We start from the raw sequence: 17,911 nt of genomic DNA on the forward strand, positions 1-17,911 counted from the left end.
TGTATTGGTTGTTTTAATTGGATCAAACTTACATAATGTCCCTGTCACACCTTGATGATTTAGCCAGTGTTTCCCTGACGTATCAAAATGCCTCTAAAACACTGACATACACTGAATTATTGATGATTTTTTTCAGTTTTGGGCGTATACATATCATATTCATAACTTATACCCAACTATAGTCCACTTGTTCAAAGTGTGAAGCAGTGTAATAACACAGACGTAGTGTATAAAAAGTCTGCAGCTCGTGTGTCTACGTGTTGAATTGAGATTTGTTTTTAAAGCACAGAGACATTTCTGTTGTCTTGACTCGCAAGGGAACAAAACCTTCACAGGGTTTCTCTCTCTACCTGTAGAAAACAGTCTCCACTGTAGACTCCAGTGTCTCCTGCACACAGACGATATCTGAGCAACCACTCTAGCATATTCACATGTTCCTGTTGTCATCAGTAGATCACTGATTGAGATGGTCTCATCGCTCTCTGTCCCTCATGTCTGATCACCTGCAGCTCCAGACTCATGCTCTGCAGGTGATCAGAGAGAGAGGTCTCAGTCTGTCCCTCCTGTCATGCTTTGTTCTGAAGTTGTGTGACTGGTTGATGCTGATGTTATTGTCCAGTTATTTAATTTCCGTGCAGTGTCCCAACTTGAAAGGACAGATAATCTAAAATGAAATAAAGATCAAATAAAGATCAAATAAAGATCAAATAAAAATAGAATAAATAAAAAAATGAAGATCAAATAAAAATAGAATCAATTAAAAAAAGATAAAATAATAATAGAATAAATTAAAAAAATAAAGATCAAATAAAAATAGAAATAGAATAAATCAAAAAATAAAGATAAAATACATATAGAAATAGAATAAATAAAAAATAAAAATGAAATAAAAATAGAAATAGAATTAAATAAAAAATAAAGATCAAACAAATATAGAAAAAGAATGAATACAAAAATAAAGATAAAATAGTAATAGAATAAATTAAAAAATAAAGATAAAAAAAAAGAATGAATAAAAAAATAAAGATCAAATAAAAATAGAATCAATTAAAAAAAAGATAAAATAATAATAGAATCAATTTAAAAATAAAGATCAAATAAAAAAAGAATAAATTAAGAAATAAAGATCAAATGAAAATAGAAATAGAATAAATCAAAAAATAAAGATGAAATACATATAGAAATAGAATACATAAAAAATAAAGCTGAAATAAAAATAGAAATAGAATTAAATAAAAAATAAAGATCAAACAAATATAGAAATAGAATAAATTAAAAAATAAAGATCAAATAAAAATAGAACAAATTAAAAAATAAAAATCAAATAAAAATAGAATAAATTAAAAAATAAAGATCAAATAAAAAAAGAATAAATTAAGAAATAAAGATCAAATTAAAATAGAAAAAGAATGAATACAAAAATTAAGATAAAATAGTAATAGAATAAATTAAAAAATTAAGATCAAATAAAAATAGAAAAAGAATGAATAAAAAAATAAAGATCAAATAAAAATAGAAAGAGAATAAATTAAAAAAATAAAGATCAAACAAAAATAGAACAAATAAAAAAATAAAAATCAAATAAAAATAGAATAAATAAAAAAATTAAATTAAATTAAATAGTGCAGCGTTTTGGCTCTGATTTACCTGCACCAGGTACACCTGATGAGACAGATCAAGTCCTTCTGGGTAGATGCTGCTAGCGACTGATTCTTCGTTGTTTACTTAACAATTAATATTACATATTAACTAATTTATTCATGATTTAGTTTATTCATCTAGTCATTATCGTAACATTTTATCTATCTATCTATCTATCTATCTATCTATCTATCTATCTATCTATCTATCTATCTATCTATCTATCTATCTATCTATCTATCTATCTATCCCCTCTGCACAGCAGCATACGTTTAGTTTTACTAAATATATTCTTATTTCCATAAAGGTACGGAGGATAAAGTTATAGATTTTATTTATAGTTATTTTAATATATTAAAGCTTATTGAATTATTTTTTTCTACTGTTATTTATTTTAATTTTACAGTTTGACCTGACAGTTATTTTGTGCTTTCTTAATTTGGATTGTTGTGAAGCGCTTCATTATTGATAAGCTGAGTCCTCATGCAGGTCACCTGTTATCAGTAGAAGTGGTATGAGAGTAAAAGTGAAAGTTAGTACATGTACAGGGAAACACTGAGCTCCATCACACCAAGCAGCTCTGTGCTGCACACTCTCCTCCAGAAACTCTCTCCTTTACTTTGGAAACGTATGCACAGAGAGAAATCTCCAAAACATGACATGAATTTAACTGAGACTACATCATTTAAATAAAACTTAAAGAGGTCTTAAGGGCTAAATAAAGAGACGAGAGGAGACGTTGATCCCAAGTACTGGATCATGTCCATGTTCTGTTTGGACCACGTCATGGATTACATGTGAGGAGCTAGACTCTGGTCTACGTTGCTCCTCAGAAATAGAAAGGTTTTTACGTCCTGTGAAGAAGACAGCTGAGAGTCTGTGACGGTTCCACGTCATCCTCATGTTCTTTAAAGAGATGATGTCAGACCAGAGGACAGAGTTCTTGTTATGTCACTGAGTGTTTTCTAGTCTAGACTGTAGTGAAGCGACTGCCCCTCTGTCCACCTGTCCCCCTAGCAGCCACCTGTGTGTGCGCTCTGAGCATGCTCACTGTGTCTCTTTACTTCCTGTCAGTAGTGCTCTACAGCTCGGTTCTGTTTGTCTTTCTTTCTTCTCTCTTGTTCTCGTGCTATCCGTCTGTCCATCCTTCCTGCCTGTACACCCAAGATCCACCATGTGTCTCTTCTAGCTGGAGGGAGTAGAGACTGATCTGGACTGCCAGGACGTGGAGCGCCTGTCCTACCTGTCCGCCATGTCCGCCGACTACCTCAGCATGGACAGCCGGCTGACCTCCGACCTGGACGACACCCCAGATGAGGGCGGGACCTACACGGACAACGAGCACGACGCCGAGATGATGCACATCTCCGCCATCAGCCGCTCGTCTGAACCGGTCTCAGCTGAGGAGGTCAGAAACACACGCAGACCTGATCACATACAGACCTGAACACACACAGACCTGAACACACGTAGACCTGAACACACACACAGACCTGAACACACAATGACCTGAACACACACAGACCTGAACACACACAGACCTGAACACACACAGACCTGAACACACACAGACCTAAACACAGTGACCAGAACTCACAGAGACCTAAACACACACAGACCTACACACACAGACCTGAACACGCACAGACCTGAAAACACAGTGACCAGAACACACAGAGACCTGAACACACAGAGACCAGAACACACACAGACCTGAACACACATAGACCTGAACACACAGAGACCTAAACACACACAGACCTGAACACACACAGACCTGAACACACACAGACCTACACACACAGACCTGAACACAAACAGACCTGAACACACACCTGAACACACACAGACCTGAACACACAGACCTGAACACAAACAGACCTGAACACACACCTGAACACACACAGACCTGAACACACAGACCTGAACACAAACAGACCTGAACACACACAGACCTACACACACACAGACCTACACACACAGACCTGAACACACACAGACCTGAACACAAACAGACCTGAACACACACCTGAACACAAACAGACCTGAACACACACAGACCTACACACACACAGACCTGAACACACACAGACCTGAACACACAGACCTGAACACACACAGACCTACACACACAGACCTGAACACAAACAGACCTGAACACACACCTGAACACACACAGACCTACACACACAGACCTGAACACAAACAAACCTGAACACACACCTGAACACACACAGACCTGAACACACACCTGAACACACACAGACCTGAACACACACCTGAACACACACAGACCTTTGCTCTCCTGTATTTTCCCTCTCATAACAATAAAAATAAATTAGAAGGAAGACCATTAAGAGATTTAAAAACCAATGAAATTATCTTAAAATCTATTCTTATCCAGCGCTGTATTTACCTAATTAAAGTATCGATATTCAGCCCCTCATATCGATACTCTATCACACAGGACGATGAAATATTGCTGTATCAGTAGTTTGTGTCACTCCTAACTGTGATAGTTGTTTCTTACAGTTGGTTTCTCAGGTGCGTCAGTGTTTGTGTCATGGTTTGATGGTTAGTAGGAGACAGGTTGGTACACACCTGAACTGTATCTAATGTAAACAAAGTAGATGCAGGATACGCCTTTAACTCTAAAAACTGAAAAATTAAAGCACATTTTTAAGTTTCCACAACATGACGACATTTCAATCTGACAAATCTTTATTTATGAACTGTCATGGTTACGTCCACTGTCCCTCCCTCTTTGCTGTGTGTGTGTGTGTGCGTGTGCATGTGCGCGCCTGTGTGTTTGTAGATCTTGCGCAGGTACAGTCCAGACATCAGGAGTCGAATGAGGAAGATCAGCAGCCACGAAGTCCTGAGCAGGTCGAGTCCCCCACCTGTCTTCTTAACAGAGAAGGTGAGAGGTATACAAAGTACACACAAAGTACACACAAAGTACACACAAAGTACACACAGTGACCTGAGCTCTCTGGAAACAGTGGTGGTGTCTTTAAGAACGAGTGTGTTCATAGTGAAGATACAGCCTATCATCAGTTTACCTGTTTGTTCTGTATTTATAATGTTTGCTGAATCTACCACATCATCTAAACACTGATAAAGAGCCCAGACAGAATCAGTCCATTAGCTTTAACCATGTCTACACTAACAGTACCAAGAACCTTTTGACCCAGGGACTACATTTCAGGGAACTAAAAGGTTCCACCAGCCCATCTCTCTCTGCGTTTCTACTGAACATGAGGATAGAGGGACAGCTCTGTTGTTTTCACTTATAACACATCACCTTTTTATACAACGTGTCCTCACAGCATGCCAGCTTCAGATCACACCATGAAGCCTTCGTCATGGAGACTAGGTCCATTATTTATATAGTCTATGGTGTGGCCCTGCAGTGTAATGCCCTTATATGGGCATTTAAGGGGCGTATACTTATGGAGCAGGAGCTTCAAGCTTACGAGGACATGGCATACATTAATTCAAGAACACAGGTGAGAACTGTTCTGCTGAAGAGGAAGTTGGTGAATGAGGCCCAGTGGGGTCAGCTGGTTTTATTGGTGTGGCTCGCCTGCTTTGCATGCTGTTAGGACACAGGTTCATTTAACCAATGCATTCCTGTCTATGCCAACCAGACAATCTTAGCACCTGAAATAGACACACCTGAGCAGCAACATGAACACTCTACACTCACTCTCCACAGACAGAGAACATGCACTCATCAGTGAAGTTATTTCAAAAGGAAAGCTGAAGAGAAGGAAGTGTTTCTCAAACCGTCTTCACCACGTCTGAACAGCCTGTAATGACTTCATTTCATCGCACCATCACGTCAGACAGGATCACTGAGTCCCTCAAACCTTTTAACCTGGGGGACATGAACTAAAGGCGTTTTTCAACCGCAGGAACTTTACCCCTGAACTACGTGCGTTTCAACAGGAGGAACCAGGGTCTAAATTTAGTTCAGGGGTAGTTAATCTCCCCCCTAAAAAGCCCCTGCTAGGGGGGTAGTACTTTTCAGAGGTCAAGGGACTTTCAGGGAGACAGGGCCTGCAATGCTGAACGTGTCTGATTGGTAGATTACTTTTATTTATTCTCCATACGTCACTGGCCTGATTTGCAGAATCTACCCAGGACTTCATCCCGCGGTCAATACGCAGACAACAATAGGTGTATTTCGAGCAAGAGTTCCAGGGTCTTTTAGCCCCCAGAACTACTTTCCCCGGAACTAAAAAGTTCCTGTGCCCCCATTGTTGTCTGTGTTTCGACCGCAGGCAAATCAGGCCAGTGACATATGGAGAAAAAAAAAGATATTAAATAATATTTTGAAATCTTAATAAAAACTAAACTAGTTTGCATTCCCAGGAACTCACTCTGTGTTTCAACAACTGTGTAAACTCCACAAACACCGTAACAGTTAACCGAAAGTCCTAGGACCTTTGAAAAGTACAACCCCCCCCCAGCAGGGGCTTTTCAGGGGGGAGATTAACTACCCCTGAACTAAATTTAGACCCTGGTTCCTCCAAGTTCCTGCGGTCGAAAAAAACGCCTAATGGGGGCACAGGAACCTTTTAGTTCAGGGGAAAGTAGTTCTGGGGACTAAAAGACCCTGGAACTCTTTGTTGAAATGCACCTTAAACAGCTCATCAGAGTCACTATCCCCAAAAAGAGTGTTGATGGTGAAACGTACCTTTGTTTTGTAACTTCAGTAAACATGAAGGGTTCATCTCCAGAGTCCAGTCTGTTAAATAATGTCTCATGTATGAAGGAGTGTCCTGTGTGTCAGGTTCCAGTGTTTCAGATGACTTTGTGTGGTCACAGCTCCAAACAGTAAGTACCTGCAGTAACTCTCACCTGCACATCCTCCAGTTCTTCTCCTCCATCCAGAGGAACAAACTGTCCTTCCCTCTGAGGAACGGCCTGATCCGGAGACACGCGTCTCCCTGCAGCTCCGACTCCTCCAACAGAAGCTCACTGGACCACACGGGTACCCACAATCCCCCTCTGTAGCTGGTGCAGGGTGGTGGGCGTGTGTGATGGTGTTCAGCCTAGACGGAGTTCAGGTTTTCACTCCAACATGTGGCAGCAACTATTTGTCTAAAACACTCAAAGAGTTGGAGCAGCTGCTGCTCAGTTGGAATGAAAACCTCTTTAAACTTCTTGTGCTTTTCTCTCGTAGACTGTAGCTCTGAAGTCTGACTCTGATCTGTGATGTCTTTCCTTCTGCGAGCCTCCATGAACCGGGTTAGAAACAGATCCTGGAGGGTTCCCAGATTAAATGAGCGTTGTAGTAAATGCTGTGTCAAAGTAGTTCCCCCTGCACAAGAATGAAGAACAGAGCAGGTCTAGACCGTACTCTATGTTCTATTATTAACAAAGACCCAACATCAAGACAGGATCAGATCCAGTCCCATCTTCCAGACAGGACTCAGTCTGATCTCATCTTAATCCACCATGAGCAGAGCACTTTGCAGCATTTAGCAAGTTACAGTGGCAAGGACAAACTTCCTTTAACAGGCAGAAACCTCCAGCAGGACCAGACTCATGTTAGACACACATCTGCTGAGACCGTGTTGGAGAGAGGGATAGAGGGAGATGAAGAGAGAGAGAGAGATGATAGTGGTGAGACAGATAGTAGTAGTTGTAGCAGCTGGAGTCTGGAACGTCCACAGCAGCAGAGATCCAGAGGAACCTACGAGACAAGGGAGCTCAGGGACTCCAGAAAGGTCTATGGTTAGTAACTTTAATGGGACAGGAAGAGTTAAAGTAAGAGACAGGCAGAGAGAGGAGAGAGAGGGAAAGACAGGATCCCATTGTGTCAGTCTGAGCCTATAGCAGCATAACTAAGAGCTGGTCCAAGCCTGATCCAGCTCTAACTATAAGCTTTATCAAAAAGGAAAGTTTGAAGCCTACTCTTAAAAGTAGAGATTATTGAACACACAGAGGTGATCACACCTGTTAGTGGAAGTGTCTGAAACAACATAAGGAAAGATTTCTGCCTCAGACTCTCAAAGACCTGAAGAGTTCAGGACAGATGGTTTTACCCATCAGCTTCATAGAGGATCAGGGTCTGCTGAGTCAGCTCTGTCTGTGTGAACTGTGACCGTCACACTGAAGTTCAGGTCCTGACTCTCTTCTTCTCCTCCTTCAGGTGAAACTTACTTTAAGGGACACGCCTGTCCTCATGTCCGGCTCCACCAGCCTACACCATCACCACCGTCAACACCACCCTCCACCCCCCAGCAGCAGAAGTTATGACTCTCCCTCCAGCAGCAGCCCTGCCAGCAGTAACAACGATCCTCCGCCCCCCATCTCACGTTCCACCGGCTTCTCCGGCCCGCCGCCCCCACCCCCGCTCCACCACTTCAGCTCCAGCAGCAACATGCGGCCACTGGGAGCCCCCCAGCCTCTACCTGCCCTCAAACCTCCCAGCAGAGGCGGGAGCACGGCGGAGGCAGCGGTTCGATCTCCTGCTCTGCCCGGTGCAGGTGTGGTAGCCTGCAGGAAGCAGGAGGAGTCAGCGGAGGACAGCCCGGTGGAGGATCCGTCCATGAGGACCTTCATGGGGAAGATTAAAGCCTTCGAGAAGATGGATCACTTTGCCCGAGCACAGAGGATTCTGGAGGTGCAGGAGGCACACAACGCCAGGGTGGGTACACACTCAGTGCTCCTATTGGTCATATTGGTTCATCACAAACTGCAGGGGACAGCGTTGGAGTCCAGTTTAGACCAGTTTAGACCAGTTTAGACCGCACGTATTTGATAGTCATGTTGTCTCTGTGTTAGCTCTTTGATGTACCCCACCTCAATCAATCAATCAAGCAATCAATTAATCTAGACCACTCTATGTCAAATTATGAACAGAGACCCAACACTAAGACAGGATAAGACTCAGTCTGACCCCACCTTAATCCACCATGAGCATTGCACCTCACAGTATTTAGCTAGTTACAGTGGAGAGGACAAACTTCCTTTAACAGGCAGAAACCTCGAGCAGAACCAGACTCATGTTAGTCAGACATCTGCCTCGACCGAGTTGGGTCTGGAAAGAGGGATAGAGGAGAATAAGAGAGAGAGGGAGCGGTGATAGTGATGAGACGAGTAGTAGTAGCTGTTGCCGCTGGAGTCCAGCACGTCCGTATCAGCTGGAGTCTGGAACGTCCACAGCAGGAGGACGTCTACGGCAGCTCAGAGGAACCTACGAGACAAGGGAGCTCAGGGACTCCAGAAAGGTCTATGGTTAGTAACTTTAATGGGACAGGGAGAGTTAAAGTAAGTGATGGGGGGTTGGGGGTGAGATAGGATCCCAGTGTGCCAGTGTTCCAGTTCCCCCGGCAGTCTAAGCCTATAGCAGCATAACCAAGAGCTGGTCCAAGCCTGATCCAGCTCTAACTATAAGCTTTATCAAAAAGGAAAGTTTGAAGCCTACTCTTAAAAGTAGAGAGGGTGTCTGCCTCCCGGACCCTGACTGGTAGATGATTCCAAAGGAGAGGGGCCTGATAACTGAAGGTTCTACCTCCCATACTACTTTTAGAGACTTTAGGTAGGACCAGCAGGCCTGCATGTTGGGAGCGTAGTGTTCTAGAGGGGTAATAGGTCACTATGAGCTCTTTAAGATATGAAGGTGTCTGATCATTAAGAGCTTTGGAGGTCAGAAGAAGGATTTTAAATTCTAGTCTAGATTTTATGGGGAGTCAGTGTAGAGAAGCTAACCCTGGAGAGATGTGCTCTCTCTTCCTGGTTTTAGTCAGTACTCGAGCTGCAGCGTTTTGAACTAGCTGAAGAGTCTTTAGAGATTTATTAGGACGCCTGATAAAAGGGAGTTACAGTAATCTAACCTGGAGGTAACAAATGACAACCTCGCCCAATGACAGCTTTGACCCTGATCAGGATAGGCTGAATGGATGACGGATGAAGGGACAGATTTCCAATATAAGATTTGTTCATATTTTCATTCTGTAAAGAAGCGGAGGCTCAGCTTTAAAGATGAAGTCATCTAGCTTCTTTGAGAATAAACCAACACAGAGGAGACTTCACTCTCCCCGTGCACGCTTCACCTCCATGCACATGTTGTTTCCATCAGTTTGATACTCTCTCAGAAAGTGTTTCTCCTCCTCCTCGTCTTCTGCTCCACGTCAGAGCTGCAGCAGTCATCATGAACTAAGAGTGTTGGCAGCAAAGTTACTTCCTCCAAACAGACTCTGAAGAGCTGCTCTCTGTTTGCAGGTGGAAATCGCTCAGAAGCATCCAGACATCTACGCTGTCCCTGTGAAGACGGCCAAGCTGGATCACAGTCGTCCTCAGCCTATCGGGTAGGCTCACTACTGCCATACGACTGTTTCCGAGCTCCGCTGTGAGTGTTCGACCGAGTGTTTGTGTGTCTGTCTGCGTCGTTTACAACAGATCACAGATAGAGCTGTAAAACTCAGAAGCCTTTCTGTACATTCAAAGAAAAAGATAATTGGTGATGACGATCAGAAAAGATAGAAACACAAACAGATGAAAGATGAAGAAGTAAAACAAGAACCAGCTGCAGTGTAAATGAAGAAGGGATGGAGGGCGTCTGTCGCAGGATTTGAGGTGAGGTGCGTTGCTTTATATGGAACGATCCTCAGCAGTCATTTAAAGGCAAATATTATATGACAATGACAATATTCTTCTGATGATATAAAGCAACAATAATATTAGAAAACAGATGGATGATACATAAGGTAAGCAGGAATACATGGGGTGCCATTTGTAAAGTTGTGCACACTGAAAATAACATCTACAATTCTCCACATTTAGCTCCAAAACCTCATAAAAATGTAGAATGAATTTTTAAAAGTCACTTTTTATCACATTTAAAGGAATATTTGTGATCTTCTTCACATTTAATTTAGTTGTGAAAAATATAATAAGTTTAAATCATATTTAAATCCAAATGCTAAATATTAGTATACATGTTAAATATAAATTTGAAGTATGAATATAAATGTTAAATGTTAAATCTAAAAAATTAAAAAAAAATTGAAGTATAAATATAAATGTTAAATATAAATATAAATGGGATGTATAAATATAAATGTTAAATGTTAAATCTAAATGTTAAATAGAACCATAAATGTAAATTTCTAATTTTAAATATAAATATAAATGTTAAATGTAAATGTTAAACGTTGATTGTTAAATTTAAATGTTGAATGTTAAATCTAAATGTTAAATGTTTCTCTACAATCCTAAATATTTAGCTGATATGTAAATTCACACTGCCACCTAGCGGAAATACCAAAATAAAAGCTTTATAAAGTGATACAGGCTTAGCAATAACAACTTAGCTTGTCTGTACCATTAAAATTTATATTTAATATTTAAAATGTATATTTAAATTTCAAATTTATAACTATATTTAACATTTAGATTTAACATTTTTATTTATATTTAGCATTTGGATTTAACAGTGGTTTTAACTTAATACATTTTTCACAATTAAAGTAAATGTGAAGGAGGTCACGTTCCTCTAAATCTGATTAAAAAAAAGTGGCTTTCAAAAATTCACTCTACATTTTTATTTTGTTTTGGAGCTATATGTGGAGAATTGTTACTGTTATTTTTCAGTATGCAAAACTTTACAAACGGTGCCCCATAGAAATAAACATTGAAATTAACTATCTAAAGTGTTGAACATATAAAAATAGCTTTAGTATTGTGACAACACCAGAGTGAAGGGTAGAAGCAGAGAGCAGTGAGGATGGAAACATTCAGTTAGGTATTAAAATAAAAGAATATTCACAACATGAGCTGAAGAAGAGGAGGCAGCCTCTGGTGTCATGCCTGCACTCCCATTAGCAGCCTTTAGGGGGCAGCCTGACTGTTGTTGAAAGAGGTATGATTGGATAAAAGTTACCTCGACATTATCATGGTCGGAAACATTCATGATAACGATATTATAACCATATTCATGGAAAACTTGTAACAATAATAATAATAATAATAATATTAATAATTCAACACATCAAACGTAATGTTGCACCTCCCGTCCCGAGACTAGCCCGCTAGTTTTAAATCTGTCTCTCCGTGGAGATGAAATCTGCAGGATGATGGAGGTGGAGGTGGGTGAACAGGTCGGTTCTGCTGTGTCCACAAACACCACATCTTTTACCAAATCAAAAACACTCCCGAACTGGCGAGGAGACTTTTATAGGTCAGTCATCTCCTCTGACATGACTGCAGTAAAGGATAGCTAACTGGTACTGAGTCTTCTTCTTCTGCTGCTTCTTCTTCGTCTTCCCTCTGTTGAATGTTGGGTTGTAACCATAGACTGTATGAATAATGGACGTAGTCTCCGTGACGTCACTCATCTGTTCCTGAGCGCTGTTTTGAAGCTGGTCGGCGGCGGCGGCAGCCATATTGGAAATGCTGAACTCAACCTAACTTAGTGTGAGGTAAAGAGGCGGGCTTTGAGCCTCCTCGCCAACAGCTGCAGTATTCCTGCCTTTCAATCAAGTCAGCTGTACCTCTCGTAATGGAAAACTCAGAAACTTAATATCTTCAAAATTGAGGCGTTATAAAAAAGTTCACCCCCCGTACAGTGTGTGCTGATAGAGAAATGAGCTATCCAGACTACACTCGTTTTTTTAACCAGGCTGTAAACATGTTTATTTCTGCTGTAAAGATCGGCTTCTTTGAATGGGTGTGTATGTGGTTTCTGGTGTTTCTGCAGCAAGCCCCAAGTGGACACTCGAGGAACTGCAGTTTATAACACATAATACAAGCATAGACTGTATAAAATATGGACGTAGTATCCGTGACGTCACTCTTCTGTTTCTGAAAGCTGTTTTGAAGCCAATTGGGAGCGGCAGCCATATTGCTTCTGTGGAGCCAGTGTGACGTAAAGAGGCGGGCTTTGAGCCTCCTAGCCAACAGCTGCAGTGTTCCTGCAGGCAGCTGTGCCTCTCATTGGAAGACTAGTAATCTCAATAACTTCGAAATGGCCAAATTAGAAAAAAAATCACCCCCCTCACAGTGAGAGGACATCGAGAAATGAGCTATTCAGACTACACTCATCTTTTGAACCAGGCTGTAAACATGTTTATTAATGCTGCAAAGATCAGCTTTTTCCCATTCATGTGTATGTGACTTCTGGTACTTCCGGAGCCAGCCTCCAGCGGATCCTCCATGAACTGCAGTTTTTAACACTTCCACATTGACTCATATTTTTAGACCGGAGGTTGCCGCTTGAATACAAGTGAAAAAATGTATAAATAGTTAAAAAACACGAAAAAATAAAATAAAAACAGTGTAAGAGCAAATTAAAAATCAATCAAAGAACAGACAAAGACAGAGACCACACAACTGTCATGCTGGGTTAAAAGCCAAGGAGTAAAAATCTGTTTTAAGACTGGATTTAAAAGTCATTAATGTTGGGGCCAGTCTCACATGGGGGGTGGGGCAGCTTGTTTATGAAAACCAGTGTGATAAATCTCCATCTAGATCAGAGCCGTGAACTGACTCTGCTCAAACTGTCAACAGATTCAATGAAACAACTTTGACTCAAAGTCAGTCCGGACTAAGTGTCTATATTTTGTCTCCTTGCAGCTCCAGCTCTCACTCTGACCCACAGACTCCTCCTCTTCCTCCTCCCAAAGAGGGAGGCCCCTTCTACCTGAGTGAAAAGGAGAGAGTGGACGACACAGGATACTTCAATGCCAACTCCTACCAGTACCAGGACACGGAGCTGTAGGCCGGCCCTGCACAGAGCAGCTGCCCTCGGCCTCCTGGACAAACATGTACACATGCACTGCACATGAAGTCTGTTCACACACTAACCATTCCATCACGTCTGCACAAACCCGCTGCTGACTCTGAACTGACTCCTGCTTCTTTATTATCGACCAGAAAAGAATCTTAGTTTTGTTTTTTGCTTCAAAGAAGTGGATCCGTGCTATCCGTCTGGATAGGACCACACTGTCTCCACCTTACTTTGTGTTCATATGAGTGATTCTTTCTTACGTACCACTTTTAATGGTCCAGACTGAGTGACTATGGAACCACTTGTTTTCTTGCCTATGCAACTTTTCAGTTTGTGCACAGCAACTGAAACCTTTTGCCACGAGTTCTGTCCTCACAAAACCTCAACAGACCCACAAAGCGCTTTATCACATCTCCCCTTCTTTTTAAGCTCCTCCTACTATGATCAACAAAGGTTACGTATATATTCTATTATACAGCATATATATATTATATATCTAAAGTCCAGTGTTTATACTCTGTCTTTGCATTCCTACATATATATGACAATGCAGTATATATCTATATATATACATATATATTCTATCTTGTAACTCTGGAATTTGTTACGATTTTTTGAAGTGCCTTTTCCTTTTGTTATTCCCATGAGGTTTGGGTTGTCTTTCCTTCGCCCTCAGCCGCCCAGCCATACTGAAACCTCTGCTGCTGTCAAGCTTAAAGGGAAACCAGGGAACCAGTGACACCGAAACCTTAATGCTGTCCCCTCCTCACACTGTACTGTCTGCAGAAACGCTCCCACGGAAATACAGCCGGCACCCTGCAGCCTGTCATTCTGCCATGTCTCAATAAAGAGTCGTATAATTATAAGGAAATGTTAGGGTAGAGTCATCAGAGTGGAGGGAGCTGAAGGCCCCGTCACTTCAGCAATAAAACAACCAGAGTTTGTTGCAATAATAATCAATTTCATGGAATCAGCCCCGTTAGTGAAGAGGAAGTTAATCTGCACAAATTAGTCTTTTAGATTTTAACGCATTCACACTGACGGGTGAGGTCTGTAAGAACGAATAGCACCATAGATTCAACATGCCCCGTCTCAGGATCCCGTTTACAAAGCATATTGCAGGCTGATATTTAACCACAGACACGTCCTTGGAGTTGTCCTCCTCTACAGTTGTGCTCTTGTTTTGCGTCTGATTGTGGAGAGGAGCTGTCAGCACCTCCACACTCTGTCGGGTGGTGCTGCGCTGTGTGCTCTCATCCTGACACAGCTCAGATGTGTCACACACACGATGAGCTGGATCCACAGAGGATGCTTTACATTAAATGTAAAGCTATCTCCCTGGACTGAGCTGGTGTGAGCGTCATGTACAAACGAAAAGAGTCTCAACCCGGTCAGTACAGACATGTCGGAGTAACAGGAGCGTGTCCAGAGGGATGGTCGGGGGTGGCCTCTCTTGGAAATGGATTGGCCACCCTAAAATCTTATTCTGTGCTCGTCTCTTTGCCTCCTCCGTAGTTGACCGTAGTTTTTCTTTTGTTGCTGCCTTTAAATGTGACTCTGGAAAAACCTATTTTTTAAACCCTTAAAGAATGAAGCTTTGAAGATTAGTGTGTCAGCTCAGTCAAATAATTAAACACTAGAGTATAACAGGTGTGTGTTGCAGAGAGGATAGTTTGTAAAGAACATTGTAAAGACAGAAGGTGCATTTAGACCAAGAGTTCCGGGGTCTTTTAGCCCCCAGAACTACTTTCCCCTGAACTAAAAGGTTCCTGTGCCCCCATTGTTGTCTGCGTTTCGACCGCGGGCTGAAGTCCCGGGTAGATTGTGCAAATCAGGCCAGTGACGTATGGAGAAAAAAAAGTAAATGCACTACACCACCAGACCAGTAGAGGGCAGTAAAACAAAGAGGAATGCCATTCATCACAGATGACACCATAGAAGCAGACGGACAGGCAGGTATCATTATGAGCAACACAACAGTTAGCCTGTTAGCATGAAGAGACTCAGCTGGTCTGTTTTAGATGGTGCTATATTTCATCACAGATGGATTCACTGAATCAACACGTGAGAGGAGATAAGCGCGAGTAGCAAAGACGTTTCAACACGCCTTTAAAATCCTTTTGAATTCAAAAAGCCGTGGCAGAGATCGACCGGTGTTCTGGTTTAAACAGCGACCCTTTTAACTGGAGACTTTCAGCCGGATGCATCCCTCATAAACGTCTTTAGACGATCATTAAATATCTGATGAGGATATTTTGAAATCTTAATAAAAACTAAACTAGTTTGCATTCCCAGGAACTCCCTCTGTGTTTCAACAGCTGTGTAAACTCCACAAACACTGACACGTTCAGCTGAAGGTCTCCAGTTTACAGGGTCACTTTTAAAACCGGAACACCGGGAGAGACGCATTCACGGTGGGCTGAGAGAAGACTACTGTTACAAGCTGCTAAATCAAGAGAATCACAGCTTCTTCTTTTGAAAAGTACACACACATACAAAAAAGATAGAACAAATAAAAACTAATGAAAGAAAGAGAAATCAAGTCAATCACAGATGTGTGTGATGTTATTGTGGACGGAGGGAGGAATAAAAACACTGAGGTTAATCTACCAATCAGACACGTTCAGCATTGCAGGCCCCACCCCTCGAAAGTCCCGGGACCTTTGAAAAGTACTACCCCCCTAGCAGGGGCTTTTTAGGGGGGAGATTATCTACCCCTGAACTAAATTTAGACCCTGGGTCCACCAGATGAAAGGCACATAGTTCAGGGGTGAAGTTCCTGCTGTAGAAAAACGTCTCTATAATCAGATTCAGAGTGTGTGTTACACTGAGTGTCCAGCTGTTCATAAACTCACCTTTATAAACTGATATATAAACAAACCTCTTCATGACCAGACAGCACGCAGAAACAGACATTGTTGGTTTTGTCTCATCGTGGAGTTTATTGAGGATAAGAACGATGAAGAAGAGACGCTGAAGATGAACCAGATTTCAGGCTGTTGGATGCCGTGCCTAGATTTTATACCGAAACCTTCGATCTGTTAAACAGGATGCACCTAACGCCTTCATCCTGTCATCATATGATTGTCCCTTTCATAACGAAGCCTCGTCTGACGCCCACTTTTGTCAGCTTTGTCCTTTCATGGCCCGAGGCTCCGAATCCACCAACATCTTTTAATACTCTGAATAAACCACAGACAGAAACACGTGACGTCCTCTATCCTGCAGACATTTCCTTCCACAAACCTAGCAGACATGGAGAACAGTGAGAGTAAAACCCTTAATGAGCTGGCTGAATCATTTTTGTGTTAAATCATCCACAGAGGGGATTAAATGGATTTATACACCCAGAGGAACCAGAGAGGGATGAGCCTGGTCACAACCCACGAGAAGTCGTCCCAGCTTTGTGAGGGACTCTATCTGGGTCTCTGTCCGGGTCTCTGTATCAGTGTGTGAATGAGTCGAGTCTCACATGTTTCTAATATGCTTGATTGTATTTCTCAGTTCACTCTTTACCTCCACACACGAGCTACAGCGTGCTGCCTGCCGTCCTCCTCCTGGACGCTGGTCTCGGTCCTGTGCTGTGTCCTGGCAGAGGGTTTCACATGAGAGTGAGAGGGATGACTGAACTGTTTCTGCTGAGTTTTCCATGTTTTCACCTTAAAACACCAAATAAAACAAAAGTCTTAACCACATGTTTCAGTGACTGTCATCCTTTCAGAGAAGACCTGTTTGAAGGTCTCATCCGGGCTTCAGATGAACACAGAACGAGCCGCTGATTCTGAACCTGATCCTTCAAAGCAATAAAGTCCTGTAACGTCACATAGAGGGAATATTTAACCCTTATCGTGGACCTTCTTTATATCTGATTCTTCTTCTGCCTTATACCTTACAGTCCTGCTTTTGTGCAGAGTTGGCCTCCTACTAACCTTCTGTCTGAATACAGGTTCAACATGTCAGACACATGAAGCACCACAGACTAACGGCCATATTCCACCAGATCCATGTCCGGTCCGTCTCTGATCCGTAACGGCAGGTTTCTATTCTAGTCAATGTGTTAACTTCCACTGGATCCGCTCCGTTGCGTTCCGGCTGCGTATCTGATCCAGCAGGTCGGAACCCTCTGGATCAGATACACAAGACTTCCATTCATATCAATCTCAACAGAGCAGGCGGGGCGGGACAGGAAGTCAGGCACCAAAACAAAATGTAAACATCCAGTTAATTTTCAGAATAAAACACTCACAACACACAACCGGTGGGTGTTGACGGACGAGAGAGCACGGAGCTGAACTGCAGCGGACCGGAGACAGTCCGGACACGGATCTGGTGAAAGTCCCGTGTTAAGGTGGGGCGTATCGGGGTGAAATAAAGTTCTTGAAAAGGTAACACCCCAAAGCTGGGACTTTGAGGGTTAACTGATGTTCTTCTAACTTGTCCTGTGAGTTCCCGGGACCCTGGAGAAAAGTCCAGTGGTGGAAAAACTGTAACATTTTATCTTATCATGTGAGATGATCCAGCATCTCT

General features: G+C 42.1%; 1 protein-coding gene across 1 annotated transcript in view; it reads left to right on the forward strand.

Annotated features, from left to right (window-relative positions):
- LOC117818866 (tight junction protein ZO-2-like) overlaps positions 1–13,613 on the forward strand; it is a 126,033-nt gene extending 112,420 nt beyond the window's left edge. Inside the window, exons 19-23 of the mRNA XM_034691980.1 lie at positions 2,831–3,049; positions 4,457–4,561; positions 7,805–8,302; positions 9,880–9,965; positions 13,231–13,613. Of these exons, the coding sequence (XP_034547871.1) occupies positions 2,831–3,049; positions 4,457–4,561; positions 7,805–8,302; positions 9,880–9,965; positions 13,231–13,375 (1,053 nt within the window). The 3' untranslated portion in view covers positions 13,376–13,613. The remainder of the gene's footprint in view (positions 1–2,830; positions 3,050–4,456; positions 4,562–7,804; positions 8,303–9,879; positions 9,966–13,230) is intronic.
- Positions 13,614–17,911: the final 4,298 nt, after the last annotated feature.

This window comes from Notolabrus celidotus, chromosome 9 (assembly GCF_009762535.1).
Source record: "Notolabrus celidotus isolate fNotCel1 chromosome 9, fNotCel1.pri, whole genome shotgun sequence".
NCBI lineage: Eukaryota > Metazoa > Chordata > Actinopteri > Labriformes > Labridae > Notolabrus > Notolabrus celidotus.